The 24,498-nt window shown below is 39.6% G+C and overlaps 2 protein-coding genes across 9 annotated transcripts in view; one reads left to right on the top strand and one right to left on the bottom strand.

The window, feature by feature from the left end:
• The window catches only part of LOC114217281 (uncharacterized), a 32,827-nt gene extending 8,761 nt beyond the window's left edge, over nt 1–24,066 (bottom strand). For 5 of the 8 annotated variants that reach the window (XR_003610951.2, XR_015768797.1, XM_028114103.2 and 2 more), the window contains exons 1-17: nt 23,497–24,065; nt 19,815–19,933; nt 19,038–19,166; nt 16,366–16,430; nt 16,222–16,278; nt 16,035–16,133; nt 15,782–15,849; nt 14,226–14,313; nt 12,170–12,239; nt 11,340–11,412; nt 9,363–9,446; nt 8,295–8,424; nt 2,332–2,376; nt 2,152–2,233; nt 1,956–2,048; nt 829–908; nt 15–58 (exon numbers count right to left, since the gene is read on the bottom strand). Coding sequence is in view for 6 of the 8 variants with exons in the window: in XM_028114103.2 (XP_027969904.1) it covers nt 15–58; nt 829–908; nt 1,956–2,048; nt 2,152–2,233; nt 2,332–2,376; nt 8,295–8,424; nt 9,363–9,446; nt 11,340–11,412; nt 12,170–12,239; nt 14,226–14,313; nt 15,782–15,849; nt 16,035–16,133; nt 16,222–16,278; nt 16,366–16,430; nt 19,038–19,166; nt 19,815–19,933; nt 23,497–23,743 (1,573 nt within the window). In the remaining 2 variants the exon portion in view is untranslated. Of the gene's footprint in view, nt 1–14; nt 59–828; nt 909–1,955; nt 2,049–2,151; nt 2,234–2,331; nt 2,377–8,294; nt 8,425–9,362; nt 9,447–11,339; nt 11,413–12,169; nt 12,240–14,225; nt 14,314–15,781; nt 15,850–16,034; nt 16,134–16,221; nt 16,279–16,365; nt 16,431–19,037; nt 19,167–19,814; nt 19,934–23,496 lie in introns of all 8 variants that reach the window. The other 3 variants (XM_088025789.1, XM_028114104.2, XM_088025788.1) reach the window with 3 other exon arrangements.
• Nucleotides 24,067–24,189: 123 nt separating this feature from the next.
• PDSS1 (decaprenyl diphosphate synthase subunit 1) overlaps nt 24,190–24,498 on the top strand; it is a 44,297-nt gene continuing 43,988 nt past the window's right edge. Inside the window, exon 1 of the mRNA XM_028114190.2 lies at nt 24,190–24,318. Within this exon, the coding sequence (XP_027969991.1) occupies nt 24,190–24,318 (129 nt within the window). The remainder of the gene's footprint in view (nt 24,319–24,498) is intronic.

The following is a 24,498-nucleotide window of genomic DNA, read 5'->3' as shown; positions in this document are numbered from 1 at the left end:
AAAGGTTTACTCACTTGTCATTCTTTTTCTTCTTTCAGAATCTGAATCATTCATGTTACTAACAAAGAATAAAACAAAGGACAAAATTAACCATTGTCTCCTCATATCTTTTTTTCAAAAGGGTGGGAATTATTTCACAAGACAAATATTGGGGAAAAAAACATTTAAAAATCACATTGAATCAGTGGTCTGAAAGGAAGATAGAAAATACTGAGTTTGATTACATAACATATAAAATACTACCTTGTTTAGTTATTTTAGCTAATCCCAAACCTTTTATTTTTACAAATTAAAAAAGTTTTGTCTAAAAAAAACTAACTTGTCTGATACCTTTCTTTATCTTAAACAGTTTTCTGAAAATAATTCCATTTTTTCTTTTCTTGATTAATCATGGTCATGTTTATAAAGAGCCCTCAGGGGCAATTAAACTGGGAAGGACTATTTCTCCCTGTCTCTCCCTTCAGAGGCCACTACCCACAATGTCTTTACTCCCAAGTTTGTTGCTTCTACTTCACTGTAATTTATGAAGCAAAGTAAGTCTTACAAATGTATATGATGTGACAACTAATAGTCTAGAAGCCTGAGGAGCTCTCCTCCAGCGCTTCACGGTATGGGCTCTCCGGGGTACCTGGGGAAGCAGCATTATCAGAGTTGAGGTGAACAGACCTGGGCTGTCTCCATGGGTGAGGTATTGCCATGGACGCCTCAGCGGGTGCAAAGTACCCAGGATTAAAAAGGAAATGATGAAAAGTTGAAGGAAGACTCGAAGGGTACCTCTGCTAAAGTAATACATCACATGCTTTTTCAGAAGTGGTTAGATTACCTTACCTCTTCAGTCTCAAAAGGTACTGGGACACCCAGGCAGGAAAAAGCTTGTGCTCTGAAATCATCTTCAGTGCCCAGAATTGCTAAGTGAAAATGCGGTAATAGGCTGCTTATTATATTAATATTCGTTCTGTTTATTTTAACTTCATGTTACTTTAAATTATGTTCTTTAATAACTTGTAATTTCCAGATTTTTTTAAGACATGCTATTTCAAGTAGAAGTAATACTAAAAAAGAATATTTTCCTTTTCTTTATATGACATTCAAGTCTAAAATTCTAATTCATGGAAATTCATGTAATGGCATGATTTAAGATAAACCAAGTCCTTATAGAGGTTACATGTGAATACTTATGTTATCCAAAAGCCTTCCTTTATTTATTTTCAAAAGCCTTCCTTTAAATAATGTATAATTTACTTTTAAAAAACGTCATTTGCAACTGCATTTTATTTAGTCATCTATTCATTCATTCAACAAATATTTATGGAATGTCAATGCTGCTCTGGGAACTGTTAGGTGGGAAGGATTTAAAAATTAATAAGACATGATTCCACTCCTAGTATCTGTCCAAGAGAAATGAAAACATATGTTCACACAAAAACTTGTACATGAGTGTTTGGAGCAGTATTTATTCACAATAACCAAGAAGGGGCAATGACCCAAATGTCTATCAACTGGTAAATGGATCAGCAAAAGATGGTATATCCATACAGTGGAGTACCACTCAGCGACAAAAAGGAAAGATCTGCTGATACAGGTAACAATATGGATGAACCTCAAAACTCAGCTAATGAAGGAGCCAAGTGCAAAAGACCACATTTTGTATGATTCCATTTGTAGGAAATGTCTAGAAAGCGAAAACCTTGAGACACAAGGTAAATTAGTAGCTGCTTGGGGCTAGGAGTGGAAACAGGGATTAACTGCAAATGGGCACAAAGGATCTTTATTTTAGGGTGATGGAACTGTTCTAGAATCAAATTGTGGTGATAAATGCATAAATCTGTAAATTATAAAAAATCATTGAATTATATACATAAGGTCAGTGGAATTTTATGGCATGTAAATAATACCTCAATACATCTGTTAAAGAAAACTTAATTAAGAGAAAACCAAATGTCACAAATGACTACCTGGGGAATGTTGAGCTCCTCTAACTGGCTTTGGGTAATCTCGCTGAGCTGCCGAAATGTCATTGTAAAATCAGCTTCTGTCTTTTCCATGAGCTAATGAGAATAATTATGTTTATCAATCTCAAGTCTTCAAGGATATGCTGATTAGTAATTCAAAAGTTAGTCAGAAAAAAAAAAGAGAAAATGACAAACTCACATGTAAGAGAAATGCAATTACATCATCATCACCCTTCCTCTCTCCAAGTAACCCCAGTTTGGCTTTGAACAAGTCTCTAAATCTGAAATAGAAATGTCAATTCAGTTCAACTCTCACTATTTTAAGAATTGTCCTCAAATCAACCAGGATGCTTTAATATCCCTATTCAAAAGGACAAACCTTGTATAATAAAGAACTGGATACCCCTCAAGAATCTGAGCAGCTCTACAGGGACAAAAAAGGAAAGACAATTAGACTTGATTTAAAATTAACATTCTTGAATCACATTTTACAAGAACAAAGTGAGCCTTTTCACATGTGAAATACAAATATGGTAATTATATTTATCAATCTCAATTCATATGTTTCATGAAAATATAAAGATTAAAGCATTCTTAACCTTAAACTCATCTTGAAACAAATTAAGTTTCTACTTCTTAATATTCTTAAATGTATTTTAAATCATATAAAAGCTCAACTCATTCTGAAGCCCCACTGCCTTTACCTCACTGAGTTCATCCCATGTAAGTTTTCCCCTTGCTCATTCTGAGGCAGCCACAGGAGCCTCCTTGCTGTTCCTTAAACACCCCACACACACCTGCTCGGGACCTTTGCACAGGCTGGTCCCTCACCCGGAGCACTCTTCTCCCAGGCATCCGTGTGGCTTGCTCCTGTGACTTCTTCAAGCCTTTGCTTGAATGACATACTGACCATCCTTTTAAAACTGCAAACCTTCCCTCCCTTTATTCCCTATCCCCTGCTTTATTTTTCTTCATTGTATTTATCTCCTTCTAATAAGCTACATAACTTATTTATTCTGCTTGACTGCCTCTCCCACCAGAAGTAAGTAACACAAGGGCCCAATTAACATGCTGTTTGATTCACTGCTGTCCCCTTAGTACTTAGAACAGTGTCTGGCACATACTGAGCACCTCAATAAATATTTGTTGAACAAATAAATGAACTCTGCAAGGCAAAAGGGATATAAAATTCATGGAGACAAGAGTGACTGCTTAATGAAAATTGTTTTATATTGCTTTGATTTTGAACTATGATATATTACCAATATATTTCTGAATTATATTAAGGAAACCATAGATCATATATAAAACTCATCTTTATTGTAGTAATCCTTTTTGCTACCTAGGGTTAATGAAATTACTATATGCTTTGCCTTCCACTTGGGATGTTGTACTGGAAATGGCCAATTTTAGATTTGGGGGAGGGGTGGGGAAGAGAGTCAAGTTAAATATGCTATCTTCAAAAAAAAATATGCTTTATCTTCTAGCAAATAGCTTAGAGACACAGAAATGATTAAAATGTGATCCTGCCCTCAAGGAGTTCAATGTCCAGTGGTTATGTCAAGAAATATCTTAACATTCTATGTGATTATTAATGTACTTAGATTATTATTCATGCTTATTCGTATACATATGCAAGATATTTCGAGTAACTAATTATAAACATTACAATGATGCCTATTTATTATTTATTCTGTTGTTTAAAAAGGCAACCATGTACACTTGTTTCTTCAGCCTGAATTCAGAATGAGAGGTCACACAATACTCAGACTGAGATTAAAAATTCAGCTTTAGGGGCTCCTGGGTGGCTCAGTCGTTAAGCGTCTGCCTTCAGCTCAGGTTATGATCCCGGGGTCCTGGGATCAAGCCCCACGTCTGGCTCCTGGCTCAGCTGGGAGCCTGCTTCTCCCTCTCTCTCTGCCTCTCCCCCTGCTCATGCTCTCTCTCTCTCTGTATCTCTGTGTCTCAAATGAATAAATAAAATCTTAAAAAAAAAAAGTTCAGCTTTATTATTGATAAAAGCTAGTCTCGAAAATATAGGCTTAAGTCTATGGATAATCGGCATGTTAATATATTGTGCCTAAATTAGAAAGATTTGTTCACTCAGTTACTAGAGTAACAGTTACAACTATGGACCTCCCCAATTTGGGCACACCCCTGCAAACTCTTCATATAAAAAAGCAGAAAATGTAGGCTTTCTCTGGTCAGGCAGATGTCCAAAAAGAGAGGTATTACTAGGATGAGTCACACATGTTTAGTTTCTTCTCCCAAATTCATCAAACGGATCATTAACCCTTTGTCCCCCAGAGAGGAGTAAGTGGAGCCAGAGAAGGACTGTGTACTCTAAGGAAGCCCCCCCACCCCGCCCCAACCACAAGGAACCACCAGAAAGGGAATAAGTGATTTCCTTTAAAAGTCTTCAAGGCCAAACACTAAACCAGAGATGTCAAAGGAAGATGGCGGTTCAAATGAATTTTTGGTGCCTGCCCTTCCCTGCTCTAATTCAGCCCCTGTGCTGGGCCTCAGAGCTGCGAGGGCCTGGAGCAGGCAGGCAGGCCCTGGAGGGTCTGAGCATGGCTGCAGGCCCTCACTGTTGAGGTACAGCATGGCCGAGCAGAGCAAAGACGTTAAGGGCCCTACCTACATAAATGTTAACTGCAAAAAATCAGTGGGTTCCCTGGCTTCCAAGCAGCTACAGGAGAGCTGCTAAAACCTCTCTACCTCCGAAGGTGGGAGAATGTTAGCCTTGACTACTTGGGAGAGCTGGGAGCAGAGAGGCAGCCTACGAGAGGCCCAGTGGAGAGCTAAAAACTTGCCTGCAGGTACTCTGCCAGCCCAAGAAAGGGGTACGACCGCTTAACTGGAGCAGAGCCCCAGCAGAGAGGCAAAGGAAAATAACACAGCGCCTAAGTGTTTTCCTCTCATACCCAGAGAGAGGAAAAACAAAAGAAGGCCAGAACAGTTGGCTCCTAATACAATGGAACAGCTAGTGGAGACAGATAACAATATGAAAAAAATAATAAGACACTTCAGAAGAATAAACTATGCCTCAGGAGACCTTCTGGAACTACAAGCTAGTATTTCAGACTAAAAATTCAGTGGATGAATTGAGGGGGATAATGGTTACTCTTGAGACTCAAATTTGGTAGCCTAGGAAATCGGGGAGAAGAAATACTACAAAACACTATTCAATGGGCACCTGGGTGGCTCAGTCAGTTAAGCATCTGCCAGGGTCCTGGGATCAAACCCCACACTGGCCTCCCTGCTCAGCAGGGAAGCCTCCTTCTCCCTTCCCTCTGCCTGCTCCCCCTGCCTGTGCTCTCTCTTTCTCTGTCAAATAAATAAATAAATATTTTTTAAAAAGTGTATAAAAAACACTATGCAAAAATACAAAGAAATGGAAAGCATAAGGAAAAAAGTAAGAGACTTGGGGACATATGGAGGGTTCATACAAAGAATGGAGTGCCAGAAGCACAAAAAGAAATGAATGGAGGGAAGTCAACAGTTAAGCAATAGCAGAGATTTCTCTTGCTGGGGATGTGGTTACAGTCAGAGAAGCAGAACCACTATTGGTGCTAGAGGACAAGGGGTATATCTTAGGGATTTGACCTTCCGTGATTGTGGGAGCCAGTGAAGAATGACATATCATACTGTTGCTTCTGTGTCTGGTTTTGGGGCTCAACGTCAGCAGCAAGGAGAGGACAGAAAACTGGATGTGAAACTGGAGACAGTGAAGACAAACTGGAATGTACACAAACTGAAACCCATGTCTAAACCCCAAGTGTCTAAGCTCAGTGGAGCAGGTCAGCTGCAGGATGAGCCAGGGCCCCTCACCACGGAGCAGTACACACCCTGGCCCAGGACTCCACTTGGCTCTCTCCCCACACCAGCACGATGAACCAGCAGATGGACGGCAATACGTGTGAGCGGCAGTGGGGCCTGACTCTAGCCCAGCCTTCTGGGTGTAACTGTGCTGCTGCCTCACTTCCACCTTCCAGATCCTGCAAACTTCTCTTGGGCCATAACCATACAGGGAAGGGGAATTTGGACCAGTGAAGCTAAGCTGATACAATGTAAGGCTCCTACGCTTTACAGTTCTGGCTAATGTGAAAAGAGAGAGGTGATGTGCACAAATTCTGACATGTACCCTTCAGTAGTGAGGACTTGCCTCTTTTCTTCTTCTCCATGCTGCCACACAGAATTTGGATGTTACAGACGGTGCCCCATCTCAGACCCTGAGGACTACCCGCAGTGCAAGGCGGGATGAAAAGCTGAAAGCAGTCTGAGACTCAGACAGCAGAGTCCTCACTCTAGTCCTCAATTACCAACCTGCACGCTTTCATGGGAGAGAAAACGCATGTCCATCTTGCTCAAACTACTATTATTTTGGGTTTCTGTTACACACAGGTAAATCCATAATCTAATACCCTACATCTCAATTATCTGTCGGAGTAAAATAAAAATAGTAACGGTTATATAAGAATTCAGAAAATATATCACCTCTATACCCCAGTAAATAATAGAGTAATCAAAACAGAGACTTCGAGATGGAACCATGAATAAAAAGTGGTGGCCAGGGCGCCTGGGTGGCTCGGTTGGTTAAGCGACTGCCTTCGGCTCAGGTCATGATCCTGGAGTCCCGGGATCGAGTCCCGCATCAGGCTCCCTGCTCGGCGGGGAGTCTGCTTCTCCCTCTGACCCTCTTCCCTCTCGTGCTCTCTACCATTCTCTCTCTCTCTCAATAAATAAATAAAAATCTTTAAAAAAAAAAAAGTGGTGGCCAGCAGTGAAATTATTAGATATGTATGCGTGTGCGGGTGGGGGAAGCACAATGGCAAGGACTCTTAAGACGGGAGAGATACACTTTAAGGGAAAACCTACAACAGTCTGAAATTCAAAATACTAAGCTATCTTATTAGCAAAATCTAGCAGTTGGGTACTCAGAGGTAAAACGTAAAAGCATTCTGAGTCTCATTGAGATGGAGGGGGAAAACAATAAGCCAGTAGAATCTTAGCGAAGGAAAAGTATTTGGGAACTCATTTTCCCGTAACAGTAGAGAAAGTGGCAGAAAAAGGAAGATAATTAGCAGTGGCGGGTGGAGAATACAGTAGTGTCCAAATCAAGGTTGGAGGGATGATGAATGAACTGCTCAAATCAGAAAAAGATAAGGAAAGTCGGGGGGGGGGGACTGATACATAAAATAAAGATAAAGCATGATGTAAGGCAGGAATAAAATCAATCAGTTGTTATAATAAATATGAACAGCCTACATACTTCTATTAAGACAGAAACCATCATATTGAGTTAAAACCTGGCTACATGTGTTGTTTGTTTTAACAAAATACGCTTTAAAACAAAGTGATAAAGGTAAAAAAACAAAGTGAGACTCAAGGCAAATCCAACAAAAAGAAAGCATGAATCATAATATTAATACCAGATAAATTGAAATCTGGAGTTAAAAGGATAAATCAAGATAAGGGGGTGATTATGCTGGGCTAAAGGGCACTTTTTTTTTAAGGAAATATAAGTAAAAACCTGTATGTACCAATAATACAACAGCAAAATATGCAAATTTAAAACAATTACAAAAAACTACTTAGTAAAAATACAGTTAAAGTGGAAGATTTTAGGGGCGTCTGGTGGCTCAGTCGGTTAAGCATCTGCCTTCGGCTCAGGTCATGGTCCCAACGTCCTGGGATCGAGCCCCGCATCGGGCTCCCTGCTCTGTGGGAAGCCTGCTTCTCCCTCTCCCACTCCCCCTGCTTGTGTTCCCTCTCTCGCTGTGTCTCTCTCTGTCAAATAAATAAATAAAATCTTTAAAAAAAAAAAGTGGAAGATTTTAATACACATCTCTTATGTATCAAATTTATCGAATAGATAAAAAAATAGAGTCATAAAGGTCTTGAATAATACATTCAATACACTTAATTTGATATAGTAAAACTTTTGACTACATGAAATACTCACAAAATTCATTATATTGGGGCCACAAAGAAACCTTAACACATTTTAAATAGATTTTACCAAACACATATAAAAATATATGAATAAAATGAGCCCAACTATTAAATATTAAGAAAAACAGTGATAAATAACCCTTAGATCAAAGAAGAAATAAGCAAAATTTCACAACACCTAAAAAGCAATAAACAGGGAAACACTTTATCCTGATAACTGTGGGAAAAAGCCAAAACTGTACTAGAAAAAAATACAGTTTGAAATGACTTCATTATTAAAGACTAAATAATAAGATGGTTTTTAAAATGTTAGCTTCAAAAAATGATCATTATACAAACTGTATTTTCATACAGATTTAATTAGTGGATTTAGGATTTACTCACAGCTGCTTTTGCCTAGGATCCAGTAATGGGTTTAAAGCTTGCAACAACTTGTTTAAATTAAACATCCCAACATTGGCCTGATTTCCTATTTTATATCTTCTTTCATCATCAGATGTGTTTGGGACAAAATCTGTTTAAAATAAAAATATTAGCATTTTTTAGTGGAGATAATTGTAATAAATAGCCTCTCCCTAAGTTTATATTTAAACTTAATAAATTTATATTCACTAGATATGTTTACATTTATTAAATCTTTCTGACATTAAACATTTAACTAAAAAAGTAACATAAACACTTACTACCCATACACATGAAATTCTTTTTCAATATGAATATTTGCCTAATAGAGGAATACAACTCTAATATGTAAGAATTTTCAGGTGATCAGGGGCACCTGGGTGGCTCAGTTGGTTAAGTGTCTGCCTTCGGCTCAGGTCATGATCCCGGGGTCCTGGGATCGAGTCCTGCATCAGGTTCCCTGCTCAGCGGGGAGTCTGCTTCTCCCTCTCCTTCTCCCTCTGCTCCTCCCCCTGCTCATGCTCGCTCTCCCTCTCTCTCCCCCACCTAAATAAAATCTTTTAAAAAAAGAATATTCAGGTGATCATAAATGTACTTCAAACTCCACCTCAAGTATCACATCCTCCACAGAGCCCACTTGGATCCCTCCTTGTAAGGACTGTGTTACTATGGCCTCCATTTTACAGGTTGGTAAGGTGAGAAGTTAAGTAACTTATCCAGGGAAGGGCACAGAGCCACTATGGCTCAGATGCCAGAAGTCAAACCTGCATCTCTCTCACACAGGTTCCCTACTACCCTCCCTGTCATCTTCTCTAATATGTGATTCCTTAAGGGCAAAGACCACAAAGGGCTCATTTTTGTATCCCTGTAGCACCTGGAACATTTAGTACCACATAAAATGACCATTTTATGAATGAATCCGATTCTTTCTACTACCCCATCACTGTATTAGCTATAACAATTTATCTAAAATAAACCTGTAATCACTTTTTAGTGAAATAAGATATATGTGTGTATATACATACATATTTACATATAAATCACACATACCTGGGTTATAGGCTTCCATAAAACCAAATGGGCCATAGTCGATTGTAATGGATAACAAACTGAAGTTATCGGTATTACAAACACCTGAAACCACAACAAAAAGATTCCAAAAACGTGGTAATAAAATAATAAGGCATTTTTTAAATGTATAAAATTATCCAGAATAGAAAAGGCAATGGAAATGCATTTGTTTTAGAAGTGAAACAAAATTAGATTATCAAGTGCAAGTTTAACTGGTGATGTCAAATAACTTAATAGATATCAAAACTACATCTTTTAACTAAATTTAGCCTTTTGTTTTATACCCCACCCCCACAAAGATTTCAAATAGTGCAGGAACAAAAGCGCCAAGAAATACAACTTCTTCTTACTTATCCTCCATTTCTTCCATTTGTTTTTAAAAATATAGGTTACTTGGAATGGAAATGAAACTAGTAAAGGAATAAGATGAATTCATTTCCAAAGGATGAGAAAAGGGGGAAATATGGATATGTTCCCCATTACAGTCCTCAGCTGCAGACCACTAGCAGACTGGGGAAGGAGTGTGCCCTCCCAGGCAAGGGGGCTAGGGCTGGCGGCCGGAGTGTGGGGTACGAGGAAGCCGGGGAACAGATACACCAGCCTAATACAGGGTATTTGGCAACTGTGTCCAATGTAGGGTTTCAACCTTTTTCAGAGCAAGATGGCCCTGTTTATCAAAATGTTAAATAGACAGACTCTCTAACCCAGCCATTCCACATTAGGGGTTTGTCCTCCAAAGTTACCTTCAGGAATATGAAGATACAGTTGCAAGGTAGTCGCTATGGTTCATAATAGCAAAAACTATGAAACACCTACCCCGCTCTCCCCCAACCCACCCCAAGAGAGATACACAGAATATGTGTGTGATAAGCAAGCAGATTTCAAGAAGTTTTGCAATGTGGGATTCCCTTTTGGTATTTATCTAGAGACATTAGAACATACATGATTTGTTTTTCAGTTATTCTTAGTTCAGGCAGATAGTCCTTCCTATGCAACTTCACACACTAAGTGGCTTCAAACACACAAGCCAGCCCTGCTTTTTTCATAGGAGGTGTACGAATATCATCCCCAAAAAGCCCAAAAGAATTGATATGAAATGGGTTACTAATGATTACCCTGGAGAATGGAATTCACACTCACTTCTGTATACTTCCAATTCTTTTTTTTTTTTTACGATTTTTTTATTTATTTGAGAGAGTGAGCCAGAGGGAGAGAGAGAGAGAGAGAGCACATAAGCATGGGTGAGGGGAGGGGCAGAGGGAGAAATGGACTCCCCACCGAGCAGGGAGCCAGACGCAGGACTCGATCCCAGGACCCTGAGATCATGACCTGAGCCCGAGGCAGCCACTTAACCGACTGAGCCACCCAGGCACCCTATACTTACCATTCTTTACCATAAGCATGCAGTGCTTTTATAATTAAGATTTTATAAACAGCTTTAAAGAAACCTAAATATAATACATGTAGCCACAATGTTGAAAAGATTTGCAGGCTGGGGCACTTGGGTGGTTCAGTTGGTTAAGCATCCAACTCTGGAGTTTGACTCGGGTCTTGATCTTGGGATTGTGAAATCAAGTCCAGCTTCCGGAGTCAGGCTCTGCGCTCAGCCTGGAGTCTGCTTGTCCCTCTTCCCCCACCCCCGTCCCTCCCCCTGCTCACTCGTGCTCTCTCTAAAATCAATCAATCAAATCTTTTTTTAAAAAAGAAAGTTATGCAGGTAATAATATCCTCGTCAAATTGAGGATGCTTATTCTATTTTGTGTACACTGTTCCATTCAAAACCATTTTAAACACAAGAAAATTGTTTCTCTGTTGCTAAGAACAAATTCATATATCGTAAATGTTAAGAAGATCATCAGCGGGAATATTTTGAAGTACCCAAAAAAGAAGTCTTCTGGTTCAACAAATTAACTCTGCTTTCCCACCAGGAAAATGAAACATCAGTAGATGACTTACCATGAGCAAAACCAACAGACATCCACAAGGCAATGAGTTGTGCCGTCTTTGATACCACAATAGAGAAAAAATCCTAAAATAAAATTCAGAAATTTTTCAGATTTTCAGGAATGTATACTCTTTTAGGATCTTCTGCTAAGTCATAAGGCAAACATGGAAAGAATTCAGAATGCCAAAAGATGACTAAAGGAATGGAAATTAGCAGATGTACAGAAAAAATGGAAGAATGTAGAATTAGTCACTGAGAAATAATATGTAAAGGCTCAGACACAGTATAATGACCAGGTTTCCTCCATGTCCAGTAAGAACAGGAAGAGCATTAGAATTCAGCGCAAGTGAGGTAAATGTAAGCAAAGTGAGTTCTTAAACTTTGAAATGAGTCACCAAGAAAAATAATGGAATTCTCTTCTCTGCGGCCGCTAAGAGAACGAAAGAGGGTTATGAAGACCAAATCATTTCCACGGGAATAGAAAATCACATTTTCCTGTTACGTATTGTGTTTATTTTAAAATTACTACTATAGAAGTATCTATATTTCTCACACGTGAGAAAAGAATACGTAAGACCAAATTACACAACATGGGTGCAAAACATAACGTCTAGAATCAGGATGTAGTAGCACCTGTTCTTTTTCTCTGGATACCTTTCAAACAAAACAACTCTTACCTATGTCTTGTTTATGAATTGGTTCACCTTCTCCTCCTCTAACAAAATGTTCAAAGTGCTCTACATTTCCTTTCCTACCTTTAGTAAAGTTCTAAGTTGTAACCGCTGATGTTGGCGGGCCATGAGAGAAAACCGAGTATCGCTCTTTCTCTTTAAAAACTTACCACATATCTGTTAGGTTCTGTGACCTTCACTGAGGGGAAGTGCTCCCGTATGATGAAGTCTAATAATGTCCTGGAGAGAAGAAGGAGAGAGCATCAGCGTTCCTCAGTATCAAATCATCTAAATCTGCCCTTTACATCCAGGAAGCCATTAGATGCAAACTTAAAATTTTAAAAATTAAAGTAAGATTTTACTCTCAAAACAGCCACAGAGAAATACTTCCTCAATACCAGTCAAAACTGGAAATGTGTTTCTAAGACAGTATTAGATTCCACCATGTTATATTACAAATGCAGATTAGTTCAGTAAATACCCAGCACACACCTACTATATGCCCCATCAGGTGCAAGTCCTGGGGGAAAGGATATGCCAAGACCCAGGCCCAGAGGACCCAAACCTCAAAGCACACAGAGCAGATCAGGGAGACGAACACAGGAAAAAATACTGACATTACAGTGTAACATATGCAATAACAGAACAATATAAAAGACACAAAGATAGCAGGGAACAATTATTTATGTCGGCAGGGTCACGTAAGACTTCACAAACAGGGGGTGGCAAAAAACTGCCCAATGCTTGAAGTTAAAGTACTTAAGTTGTCTGTGTATCATATTTTTTATTCCCTATTTTAACTGACTTGTCAACTAACTATAGTGTTGAATGCACTGGATAAGAAAGAAGCCAGAAAAAAATTGGGGGTTGTAGATGTGACTTGGGAATTATTAAAAGCCAGTCAAAACAAAAGGAGTGGATTAGAGCTTGTGTATATATGTATTTTTCTAGTCATTTAATAATTTAATCGTGAATAAGTGCTTATATGTCAAGAATTGTTGCAGGCATTTGGGAAACAAAAAGGAATATATACGTGGCTATGTGAGCCAATAGAGAGATTTTCAGGAGAAGGCGGTCACTAATATACATCAAATGCCAGAGAGCTAAGTGAACAATACGGAAGTATTACTACCAGATGGAACAGTTTCAGTGACACCATGAATCCAAGCAGAAGTGACCCCAAAAAACAAACAGAAGTTAGAAATAATGCCCTTTGAGTGTAGACAACTCTTCTCAACAAGCAAGATGACCATGAGCTCAGAGAACATTTGCTAAAGTAAGAGACTCAGAGACCACTCTGACCAGTGTGATGACTTTTCTACTCTGCTTACTCATTTCCCTCTTGTCTTCTCTCCCCGCATCCTTCACTGACTAGGTATCTGGACTTACTACGCTGATAACTACAATACAGGATCCACAACCCACATGATTCTAGTTTGTCTAAGAGAATCTATGTGACTTTTTATGACTTTTTAAAACTGTATTATCTTAACAACAGGAAGCAAAATTCCTCTCAAAGGAGGAAATGTTTTTGCCTGAAGACACATCTCATAAGTGGGCTTGAGGAGGATGGAGCTGTGCAAGTAGAGACACTGCGGGCACCCAGACATCACAAAATGCTAGAAACTGTACTGCGTGGTGCAAGAGGAAGAATTCGTTGCTTTCGCTCTTTTGAAGCGATCCTCTGTCCTCCCTGCAGAAAAGTCTTCAGTAAGATACATTCTGTCCTGAGATGCTTTGTGTAAACTTTGCCTGTTTGTTTGTTTGCTTTTGTCCTAGTGAAGCGGCTGAGTTTCAAGTATGCGTCAACCCAGAGCAAACCAGGCATCTCACACCTGTCAAAACTACAGTCCAAGGAAGAAGAGACAGGAGAGAGAAGACACCCTGGGAATCCCAGAAGTTGGAAGGAGATCTTTGGGCCTCTGCAGGCTGCAGATTTGGGGGGGTGGGGGTTGAATTACTTCCACCCAGGGCTCTGAATGGCACAGAGGCCCTCAGCTGCAACTGGGTTGCATACTAGATTAAAAATTCCTTGAGCAAAGGGTCTACTGGGTCTCACACTTCTTTTGGCCTCCTAGAAAACCCACACATACCAAGTGTTAAAAATATTTATTAATTGAAATATTTGGTTTTACTTATAAGAAAACCCAAAGTATTTTAACTTCACAGCACTTATATAAGCATTTAATTGTCTTCGATCACTTAAAAAAAAAGTCATTTTCTAACCTTAGTAAATCCAGTTCACCATAATGAGCCAAAATTTCTAATGATCCAATTCTAAACCATGATTTTGCAACACGCAGCACTATTGCACCTGAAAAACACACATTTTAGCACAAGTTATTTTAAACTGTGCAAATACAGCATAATAAGCTTTTCTGAGAATTTAAATTATTTTAGTAGAAAAACAATACAGGAACCCAATTTATCAGAAAAGCAACTAATTTATACTCTAGAAAGGATTGAGGATATTTCTCTATTTCTTTAAGCCTTGAATCAGTTAGAATATCAGGAACCACAACACTTTCAGAAATACCAAGGCTCCAACCTCACTAAAGGCCGCTCAGTTAAACTGTCAGGATCCAAACATGGGGATTCCCACTGTCTCCTCTGTTGTGACCTTTTCCCTGTACCCTCACCCCAAAATAGGGAATTAGTAAATAATTTCCATGGCATAGTCCCTGCAAGTGCCTTCTCTCGGTGTAACTAATCGAAAATCAACGTCAATAAATGAACGTTTGCATATGTTCTAACTTATGCATACACAGATGAAACAAAGTGAATCTATGCATTTTTGTGTTAGTGTTTGCAGCCTTCTGTTGCCGCCTTCTGTTTTGACTACAGGCATTAGCAATACAATTAGTAAAGAGAATTTGTGTCTTTTTTTTCTCAAAAGGAATGCTGTACTTCCATGTGTCTAGATGTCAAGATGAAGTCTTCCCAGGCAACAAAGCCTCCTGCTCTGTTGGTGTTGCCCTTCGACATAATCCCACATTCACTGCTACCTCTGGGCCTCTGTGCTATTCCCTGCTCCACGCACATGCACACTCCTCCTTCTCCCCCGACTGCAATCCTTCCTAACCTCAAAGATAAATAACCCTTAACTCCTTTAAGCATGACTACTTTAGGGGGATTGTTTTTTATGAAAATCTTGTCAAAACATATTAGGTGCTAAGTATAAAGAATATAACTCGGTGGACACTCGGTGAATCACCGTGAACATCAGTAAAAATGCTGCCCCCGTCATACAGTGATGTCCGCAGGACCCAACAGAGCAGGTAAGGCTTTGCTTTCTAAACTGTTGAATAAGATTATTATTAGGGCACCTGGCTGGCGTAGTTGGTAGAGCATGTGACTCTTGATCTCAGGGCAGTGAGGGCAAGCCCCACACTGGTGTAGAGCTTACTCAAAATCAATCAATCAATCAGTCAATCACTTATTATTGATTTTCAGGTCTCTTCTCTCCCCAGAGATTCAAGGTCAAGTTTCTCTCACTGTTTCTTTTGCTGCTCTGCAGCACACTTCTCACCCCTTCCTGATTTTTTTTATTTCTGGCCTACTAAAGCCTGAGGAAGAAGTTAACTGAACCGACTGGAAGCATGCATGAAGTAAGAGCAGTCAGGCTCTGAGGAAAGGTCTGAGGGTCTCTCCTCAGAAGAAAGAGCATGAACTTTCATGTCCTGGTTTTGTAACATTTTGCTGGTCCACAAAGATGTCCAGGATTTGTTACTCTTTAAGAACTCAGCCGAATTTTATGTAAATATTCTAAAAATTATCATTACCTCTTTCTTTCACAATGTTTCCATTGTAGAACTGATCTCTCCATACTTCATCATCGCTCACAACCAGACTGAAACATAAGAGAATCCAACAAAGTTACATGTTAACTGCTAGCAAGCTACCAAGAAGTACCTAAAACCGTAAGAAATGGTGAGAAATCATGCTACCAGAGATTTATTGGCTCAATTTACCAACACATGCCTGCAGAAAACATGATGCGGTCCTGAAAGTTAGCTTCAAGGAAAAAGGAATTACCTTGCAGCTCTGCTAGTTGGAATTCCAAGAGAGTGCATAGCCTCGCTGCATAAAAATTCTCTCACTGAGGAACGAAGTACAGCTCTGCCGTCACCATTTCTAGGGCAAAACGAGAAAAAACATTTTCAGTTGTAATGAAGACAACATTAATTTTTATTTAGGTGACCAAAAAAATATCAAACTGTACCGGGAGTATGGAGTCTTTCCTGAGCCCTTTAATTGGAGCTCCCACTTTTCACCCTGCCTTCAACAACAACAAAGAAATCTAAGTATCAGAAGATCCGTGTTAATATTTAGCAGAAAAGCTATTGTACCAGAAAACATGTGGTACCTGTTCATGTAAATTCCAAGAAGATGGGCTCTTCCGTCCCCAAGCTGACCTGCCCATATCCCAAACTAAAGGAGAAAAAGGAAAATTATTCATGCTTATTACCCTTTAAAGCTTTCATAGTAATTTTACAGCCAAAGTTATTTTGTAAAAATTGAGAATGGGGTATTGCATTTTTAGGATTATAATAATCAACAACTTGAACAAAGGTGAAAATAAAATTCAATCAATAAGACATAAGTGAAATTCATTTTAAAAAATATAAATTTGAGACATATAATTAAATTCATCATCTTACAGCTGAGCTAAACTCTGTTAGGTGTAGAATACTTAGAACTGATCTATTGATCTATTTAATTCCAGAATATGAACTAGGAACAACTTATTTATAGAAAGTTTGCCTATAGTATATGCATGCAATGTAAAATCAAGAACATACTTGCAACTGAAAAAATTTGCTTTTGAACTTGCACAGTTAGCTGTTTCCAACATTTTCTGTTTGTGGTTGCCCAACTCCCAGTTATACCACTTACTAGCTATGGAAATTTGAATTACTTAATCCCATTGAGACTGACCTTTCATTTCTGTAAAATGAGATAACCCTTGCCAGGTTGTTACAAGAATGAATGCTAATGGATGCTCTGTCCTATGTCCGACACATGCAAGAGCTCCTAAGATGGTAATAATTATCATTACCAACAGTGATTTGCTAACTTAGACATCACTCCATTTTCCACATGCATGTTACTTCCACCAGAAGGTTGTCTCTGACTTTCTGGGACTAGGAGGGTTCTGTGAATTCCCATGACTCCTACTCTTAACCCTATCACGACGCTGATGTTATTAGAATTCACTTCTTTATCTCCTCCCCTAGAGTATTAGCAATCTATAGTTCCTGGCACATAAAAGGGGTTCTATAAATAGGTGTGGAATATTTAAACTATGTTTATAGTTCTGATAGAAAAACACGAATTTGAGAAAAATCTATCCAGTATTTTAATTTTTCATCTTAACAAGGAACAGATCACCATTAATTTTAGCTATATGATACCTCTAAGAGCACAAATCTGAAAGGTGCTCTTAGCATATTCTGGCAATTTCTAAAGTCAACAATACATTAGGTATATCCCACACCATGAAAAAGAAGTAGAAAGAATAGTAACTCCAGAGCTAGGAGTGAAGTCCGGGGAACTAAGAAGGTAGCTCTCTATTAATAAAGGAGAAATCATTTAGTGTTCAAAATGGCAAAGCCATCCTTATAAATCTTTATAATTTCAAATCAGAGAGAAGCAAGAGATGAAACGTGAAATTGATGAGAAAAATCTAGTTTACTATGCTACCCCAAAAAAAAAATCCTACAAAAAAATACAGCTTAACAAAACTCTGCAGGGCTTAAGGTCTGCATTTGTACTCTAACAGTACATGTTGAGTACTGGTACAAAATGCTATCTAATAAATTTAACCTATGTGGGAAATGGCTTTTTGAACTATGGAATCCCTATATTTGGGAGCTAAAAAAAACCATAAGGATCATCTAGTCCAGAAGTTTCAAAATTGAGAAACATAGTTCGGCAAAATGTTATTTTTCCTTAAAAACAAAATACAACAAAACCCTACAGTCAAGTATGTTGGGAAAATGGGGTGTTAAATAAAATTAAGCGGATTTCTTTGCCACAGCCCTTCTCACAACTCCTGGAATGGACCTGGTCAACCCTTGCACCTTACAGATCAAGACACTGAGGTTCGAGTTTGTCATAGATGACCCCTGAAGTCTTTTTCCATCCTAATGGTCTATGTCACTTTGCTTCTCGGCTTATGTCAGTTTAGCTTCTATGACAGTTTTGCCTCTTAGGATATTGAGGAATGAAAGCAACAAAAATCTAAAAGGAATTAACTGCCCCCAACAAACCAGAGCCTGATATTATCATTATTATAATAACTATCATGGAAGCACTTTTTACTTTTCATATTTTCTAACTTAATCCTTACTCCAACCCTATTATGCTTCTCTACTTTTCCTAAAATATATTCCGAAGTCAGCCAGCCCCCGGACAGCCAGACTGTTAATCTTATCTAGTTCACAGCAAGTTCAACAACTGGTCCTGTGTTCCTTCTTTTTCTCCTTTTTTTTTTTAATTTAGTCAGATATCACAACCTGAACTTGCTTCAATATCTTAACTTCATTTCTAGAAGTCGCTTTCCTAATTGCTTCAGCATAAATAACATCCTCAGTTAATCCTGATTAAATTCTAGCAGTCTCTAGCAGTTCTAAAACTTCCTTCTGCAGGTATCCTGGCAAAACTATAATCTCTTTATCCTTCTGGGGCTTTTATATTGACTTTTTGTGCTACTTGATTTTGCCTACATCTCTTGCCTGAAACGTCCCTGAATGAGTTCTCTAGCAATAATTCACAGAAATATTATATTAGTGCTATCCCAGTTTTCCTGATTCTGTCAAAGAAAGTTGGGCATTAGCTTTATCACAGCAAGAAATCACATCAGCCAATTACAAACATCTTACGATGACACATTCTTCTAGAAGCATCTGTTGAAGTCTCCATACACTAATATTAGAAGAATTAATGCAAAATAACTTCATTAATGGGACAGCCTTTCCACCAACTGTTTATATTTACGTAAGGGAAGTCGTAGCGGATGCTATGATGCTGTCATACCTGGTGCCCACCATATCTGTGAGCCAATGGAATGGATCCAAATACTATCTTTTCACCACTCACAAGCTGGATAAAATCATCTGTTTCGGAGACAGATAAGTCAAGGTCCAAAATATCTTCTAGAACTTCCTGACGCAGGAAAAAAACAAAAACAAAACAAAACAAAAAGACCTTACAAACTGAAGTAATCCTTTAATAATTTTAGAGAAAAGAGACTTGGTGGAAGAAAGAAAATTAAAAGAATGAACCTCTTCAAAAAGTACATTAATATTTTCTCATGAGGGATGTACCATAGTTTATATTATTTATGCTATTTGGGAAAATCAGTTCTATTAGATAGTTTTAAAATTTTTATTTAATTCTTGTGATGCATAGTTAAATACTATTTTTCTTAGCACACATTCTTTAAAGGAACTAGAAAAAAGTTAATGTCCTATTTCTATCACAAATCCAATTATATCATGAGAGAACAATTTATAATTTATTAGAGCCCATTTCTAAGAATTTAACTCATTTGCCCCTTTTTTCAAAAAGGGGTGTTTTCTTTGTAAGATAACTTTAAGATCAAACGGAGTACTAGGCTGAGTATCAAAACTAGGAATCAGTATCAAAACATGATTTCTAAGAATGACATTCTCCAAGTGTCTGAATTTTAAACACAAACATAATCATTTACCAATAGACTAACAATTCAACTCCAAAAAGTATGAATATCTTTTTTTTAGACAAAAGTTATAATGAATTAAGTATTTTTGTTGTGAAAAAATAAAGCCTAACCTTTGAAACTGCTACAAGACGTACTCTTGATTTGAAAGGAGTAGGGAAGGCAATTGAAAAAATACAGTTTTTCACTTTACGAACATAATTTTCTTTAACAGGATCAACTGGCAACACGGCTGATTAAAAAAAAAAAAACAACAAAATCTCTTCTTAGTGTTTTCATTTGTCTCATAGACAACATTAACATTCCTCAGGACTACAGTTCTTCGAGAAAATCAATTTATACCACTGTTTTCTTCCTACTTCGTTATTTAAAGCCTATTTTGTCATTTCAACCATATCTATCCAATATTCATGTAATACAGTAAATGGAGCCACCCAAGAAGATGGGAGATGGAAAAAGTTTAAAACAAGATACATACCCTGTCTTTGAGGATTTCACTTGTGGGAGACCAACAGGATACACAATATGTTTATAAATAAGGATGTATAAATGAAGTGGAGGTGAGCAGCATTATAGTTTTAGAATTACAGTACTAGTACAGTACTAGTGGAATTAGTACAGCTAATTCCACTAGCCAATTCAGTGGAATCCAACCAAAAAATATTAGGCAGTTAATCACATTCTTTCTGCCCTTCAGAAAATCATAATTACTCAAAGAAACAGATACATATAAAAAACCCTAATACCACGCAACAGATGTTTTACTAAATGTACAAAGCATGCACTAAAGCACATGTACCTTATTTTAAAAGCTGCACGAAAAGAGTTCTGAACATGCTTTAGATACTCAGAACGTATTTTCTTTTAAGTACAATTTAAAAAATCTTAATCTGTTTTCCTAATCCAAACCAATTAAAACAAAAAACAAACAGAAGAGGGTAGGTGTATTACTAAAATCACAAAACAAGGGGACACAAAAACTTGTTTTTGGATAGAGATTATATTGTCAAGATATCAGTGTAACCAGATTATTTAATAAACATATGGAAACCCAACCAACATCCTAGCAGGATTTTTTTGAAGAAAAAGATCATCTTAGGGCGCCTGGGTGGCTCAGTTGGTTAAGCGTCTGCCTTCAGCTCAGGTCCTGGGGTCGGGTTCCCTGCTCAGTGGGGAACCTGCTTCTCCCTCTCGCTCTGCTGTTCCCCCTGCTTGTGAGTTCTCTCTTTCTCAAATAAATAAAATCTTAAAAAAACAACAATTGATCAGCTTAAAGTGTAAATCTTGAAAAATAAAAACTAATGTTTTAGAAATGGGAGTTTTCTTATAAATTATAAGAACACAATAACTAAAAATAGTTATCCCCCAAATAGATGCAAAGAACAAAGGGACTCAATAAAAAGAACAGAAACAGCCCAAAGTAATGTTAAGAATTCTCTATATAATGAAAATGATATTTTGAATCAGTAGGGAAACGTGGCATCAAGATACATCAAGATCCAACTGTTCGGATTAACTTCTATTTATCCCACCCAAGCCTAGGTGAACCAAATGTCAGTTATAACAGAAATAAGAGTAATCTTCTATCTTTCCCAGATGAGTATAAAAACAGGCAAATGTGGACCAGATTTAACCTTTATATTTTCCCCTAAATACATGGTACATAAGGCACATTATGGGGAACAAATGGGTAGTCAGCCAAAAAACGGCTGATTTCAGCATTCACCACAGAAAACCTGACAATATGATTAAAAGTAGAAGATCCCACAGTGTATTTTCTTCTCTTTTAGGAGAGCCATTATATGGAAATAGACTAAATTATAATTTGTGCACTTATCATGATGCCCTAACATTTTAGTAGCACACAGACAGTATTTACTGTTCATTAATACCCATGATTTTGTACTGACTGACTCACATTTTGGCAAGGTAGTTTATCAGCCAATACATTTAATCATTGGCTGTGGAACAAGAGGCCAACTGCTTCAGAAGTCCCCAGCCCTCACCCTCGTTACACTTTAACCAAATGATCAGTCATAAACTACAAACCCAAACCAAGACAAAATTCCAGATGCATAGTAAGTCTTTATCTTAACATCTCAGAGAAATCAGTCATTCCAAAATTAAATTCTGTAGCATTCAGCTTTGCCTAAGAATATGAAATCCACAAAACCCGCAAATCTTTCAGTTTGATGATGCCTGAACCTCTTCTCTCAATAAACGTTCTTACTACAGTGACCTTGGTAATTCATTGATCATTTATCTGATAACATCAGGATGAGACGTTTTCAGGCAGTACTATGGATCAAGACATGGTATACAATCTATACATAGTATCATGTATATAATCTCTCCTTGGCTATAAAACCTGGTCCTACCACACAGCATGTTTTGAACAGTATCACTATGGAAAGAAAATGTCTTATTAAAGTACAGTCAACTCTCCAACATTGAAATAACAACTTTGAAAATGCTTTCAATTACACACTTATTCCATGTTTATCAGTCATTACTGGTCGCTTCATTCATAAAAGTAGTCAAAATGACCCAAGTTGTTCCTAGCCTGTGCATAGAGGGGTCTGTTCTTTGGCAGTTACTTGCACAGCTCAATGGTTTTAACTTCCTAGACACAGGCTTGGCCTCTTTGGCTCGGGAGAGACGGCTCGCCCAGACAGAAGGTCCCGCTTGGTCGCTCCCGGTACCGGAGCCGGCAGCGGGGCGACGGGCGGCTCCCGCGAGCTCGGGGCAGGCGAGGGGGCGAGCGCCCGAGGTTCGGCGCGACCGTCCCGGGATGCATGTATTCTGCAACCTATTGGTAGGTTATATAGCTCATCAAAGGTGTAGCTATACTATAATTTTGGAAACCTTCACAAAGTTTATCTGCTTTCCCTACTTAGCCTTGCATAAATTCCATCTTTTTAAGAGGGAGGTGTTTTGTTTTAATCAGGGAAAACTATCTCTAAATGAAAATGGCCTGGTAGATAGAGCCGTATCTGCCAACTGTGAGCTTGGCAAGACATGCAAATCCTCCTATCTGTGTCCCTATCTGTGAAAAGCGGCAAATGATAATACCTAAGTTGTAGGATTATTGTAAATACAAGTGCTTATTGCTACACTTTACCATGGCAAAGTCTAGCTGTGGCGTATTTCTTAATATACAAGCCTGTATCAAGCCACAGATGTGTACTAACAACCTTTATTTGTAAAGCGCCTGACATTTTTTTTTACATCATATTCCTCAAGATTGGGGAAAAAATCCTAAACTTGGCTTATTTTAGCCAACCTTATTCTATGCTCTTATTCCGTAAAAAAACAACACTTTGAAGATAAATATAAAAATAATGTGCTAATGCTATACCACGGGTACTTTCACTTTTTAAATGCAAAAAGCATGGTTCAAAAGAACAGACAAAAATTTTAGAGAATTGTAGTTGCCTATTTGCTGGTCTATTTCCTCATAAAGGTGAATTTTTTGAGGACAGATGAAGCTTCTTTCATTTCTGTATCCCTAACGCCTACACTTTCTCGCCCTGGCTCTGCTTGTGTGCACCACGGACTGCTGTTATAAGTACGCTTTCTCATTACCATGAGAAGAGTATATCTGGCCATAGAACCAAGGAGAGGTCTTTCTAACCCACGTCAGGTACTAATCCTGTACATAATTCCAGTATCCCCAAGGCTGGCAAATATGTCCAACATTACCAAATACTAAACAATTTCACACAGCTAAGTACACCCACGAGTGGGACTCCCATCTAGATATGAGCAAGACTGCCAAACTATGCCACGATGTACCTTTAAGGTTTTCGGAGGACAGAGTCCAAAAGTCGAGAGACAAGGCTAATTTAGCTTCTGTCTCACAAAAGCCCAGCTCGTGGTGCGACACGTTACTGGAAAGATGCCAAAGGCGGGCACTTCCTTCCAGGCCAGGGAGCAAGGAGCAGAGGACAACGGCGTGGCAGGTCACGCCCAAGAGAAACAGCGGCGGACACCGGAGCCCCCGGGTTCGGCAGCAAAACAGGAGCCCAATTCTTTGAGTCATCTCTCTGCCTAAACACGCAGAACAGAAGAGCTGCCGACTGGAGGTCTGGGCGCGGTGGCAGTTCTTGTTACCGGCCGCTCTCCCAAAGGTCCATTTTTGCTATGACCGCTGGAGCTCCTGGCTCCCCGGAGCGGCGGGCAGGGGCTCGGGAGAGACGGCTCGCCCAGACAGAAGGTCCCGCTTGGTCGCTCCCGGTACTGGAGCCGGCAGCGGGGCGACGGGCGGCTCCCGGGAGCTCGGGGCAGGCGAGGGGGCGAGCGCCCGACGTTCCGCGCGGCCGTCCCGGGAGCGCGCCTTCAGGCGCCAGCCCCGGGAGAAGCGGGAAGCGGCGGCCCGCGTGGGGCCCAAGCTCTTCCTGTGCCAAGTTTCCGGCTCCGGGTCCCGGGAGGCGGACCGCCGGGCCGCAGGCGGAGCCAGCGCCCCGCCGCGGCTTTCAGACTCTGACCATGGCCTCAGGCGGGTGGCCCTGGCGGCGCTGCTGCTCCTGGAGGCCGGCGGCCCGGAGCCCCGGGCCCGGCTCCCCCGGCCGCGCGGGGCCGCCCCGGACGCCCTCGGCTGCAGACGCGGGCGCTCAGGTGAGGCCCCGAGGCGCGCGCGGCAGCCGGGCGCAGAGGTCACGGCGCCAATGACAGCGGCGCGGCAGAAATGAATGGGAGCTAGCGGCACGTGCGTCGGGGCTGGGGGCCGCGGGGCTGCGCTGCGGGGGGACCCCGGGCTGGCTGGGCGCCGGGACCCGAGCCCCGCCGGGGGACGTG

The sequence above is a fragment of the Eumetopias jubatus genome, unplaced genomic scaffold (genome assembly GCF_037043125.1).
Source record: "Eumetopias jubatus isolate StellerSeaLion01/CBP00866 unplaced genomic scaffold, mEumJub1_p1.0 scaffold_8, whole genome shotgun sequence".
Taxonomy (NCBI): Eukaryota; Metazoa; Chordata; class Mammalia; order Carnivora; family Otariidae; genus Eumetopias; species Eumetopias jubatus.
Note: the sequence above shows the minus strand (reverse complement) of the source record. Positions and strands in the feature narration are given on the sequence as shown.